General features: G+C 42.5%; 1 protein-coding gene across 1 annotated transcript in view; it reads right to left on the bottom strand.

The window, feature by feature from the left end:
• The window catches only part of ATP6V1B2 (ATPase H+ transporting V1 subunit B2), a 35,044-nt gene that overhangs the window by 16,570 nt on the left and 16,680 nt on the right, over positions 1 to 1,794 (bottom strand). Inside the window, exon 6 of the mRNA XM_023736701.1 lies at positions 1,327 to 1,470. Within this exon, the coding sequence (XP_023592469.1) occupies positions 1,327 to 1,470 (144 nt within the window). The remainder of the gene's footprint in view (positions 1 to 1,326; positions 1,471 to 1,794) is intronic.

The following is a 1,794-nucleotide window of genomic DNA, read 5'->3' as shown; positions in this document are numbered from 1 at the left end:
GAAAAAAAAGGGTAAAAGAAAAAAATGCATAAATTGAGAAACTGGAAATGAAGAAAGATGAAAAGGGGAAAGAGAGAGAAGAAACCAAAACAAAGAAACGAAAAAACCCAAGAAAAAAGAAATGCCCCCAGGGATGTCACTCTTCTGCGCAGAGTAACGGAGTGTCTCCCAAGCTGCTAGGCACCGCCCGGCCTGAAGGGGGTCCCAAGCCGAGAAAAGAAAAAGAAAACAATCAAGCAAACAAATTAAAACAGAAAAAATCAGAACAAACAAAGAAACCAAAGCCCCGGGGTTCCCACTAGCGCGGAGGCACGTGCCAGGAAGCTGTTCCAGAGTCGAGCGGTGCCTCACAGCCCCCCAGGAAGAAACAAAGATGGCCACGGAGCCAGGTATTTAAGAGAAAGGAGGGGGAGGTGGTGAGAGGTAAGGAAGAAATCTAACGAAGTGGAAAAAAGCTGCACCAGCAGCCAACAAATGACACTCAGGGAGCCGGCCAGTATGGCGGGTGGAATGCAAGTGACACCGGGGTGAAGCTCATGCTTCCCAGACAAGAGACTGTGCCCACGGGAAGCAGAGGAGGTTGAGTGGGGGTGAAGACGGGTGGAGGGTGAGAAAGTGTTGGTTACTGGTTGTTCTGTCTCCTGCTGGAAGTTCCGTGAAGCTGCTTTCTCATACCCCCTGTTCGCTGATCTCCGATAGGAGTCCAAGATGGCGGATCAGTGCTTTGGTAGCTGACAGGGGACCTCTGCACGTATCTTCTCCTCGATCTCTGTTCTCGGTCAGTTTCTTATTCCATTCGGTGCTTGGCTGAGTTCTTTATCTCTTCATTTGATGCTTAGGGTTGCAGGACTGATGTGTGACTCTGTATGACTTAGTTTCTCGGATCTTTGCTGTGGAGGGACAGTGGCGCTTCTGACTATAGCGCCATGTTGCCCTCAAGTTCCAAAACAACCTTCCTGGGGAAGGAACTGAAGAAATAGCTGGCATCATTTACTCCTTTTACAATCAGTTCTTAATCCAAAGAGACAGTCATAGTATGATAAATGCACTAATAATTTAAATCTCACTTTCTAATCATTTTGCTAAGTTGAGAGATACAAAAGAAGCCTTATTTTTCTTGCTAATTAAGGTATTCTCTTGAAAAATGTATCATGAAGTTAAAAGAACATGATTAAAGAAAAATGAAAATTTGCAAAGAACAAGATAACTCTGAAAATGGACTTGCTTTAATTGAGAAAAGAAAATAATTGAACACAGTTTCCATGGTCAAGTACCAGATTCTCTGATAAGGACAGGTATAAAAAAAGGGGGGAAAAAAAAAGTTACCTCTCGAAGTGCTTCTGCATAAGAACTCATGTCTGTGAGGATAACTAGTACATGCTTCTCACACTGGTAGGCCAGAAATTCAGCTGTGGTTAGAGCCAGGCGAGGGGTGATAATTCGCTCAATGCTGAAATGGAACATTAAGTCCTATGTTACTCAGACAAAAAGGCCAAAAACCAAACCAAATGATTCCAGAAATACAGTACAGTCGCCCTTTTAAAGTTCAAACAAATTGTTACTTTACAAACTCCCAAGTAAGGCAGAGCATTTCATGTATTTTATAATAAGAATTACTTAGTGCTACAAAGTTTAAAATGATTATTTTATAAATGCCTCATAATTCCTCAGAACAATATAGTATCTCAAAACTGAGAGGGTAAGACACAGAAAGTGGTAGAAGAAACAGAGGCCAGATTTCTCAGTTAAGAGGAAAGGGTCATTTACTGAGTATCCACTATGTGGATGTGCTAG

Source organism: Trichechus manatus, unplaced genomic scaffold, assembly GCF_000243295.1.
Source record: "Trichechus manatus latirostris isolate Lorelei unplaced genomic scaffold, TriManLat1.0 scaffold00090, whole genome shotgun sequence".
Taxonomy (NCBI): Eukaryota; Metazoa; Chordata; class Mammalia; order Sirenia; family Trichechidae; genus Trichechus; species Trichechus manatus.
This window is presented reverse-complemented; position numbering and strand designations above follow the sequence as displayed.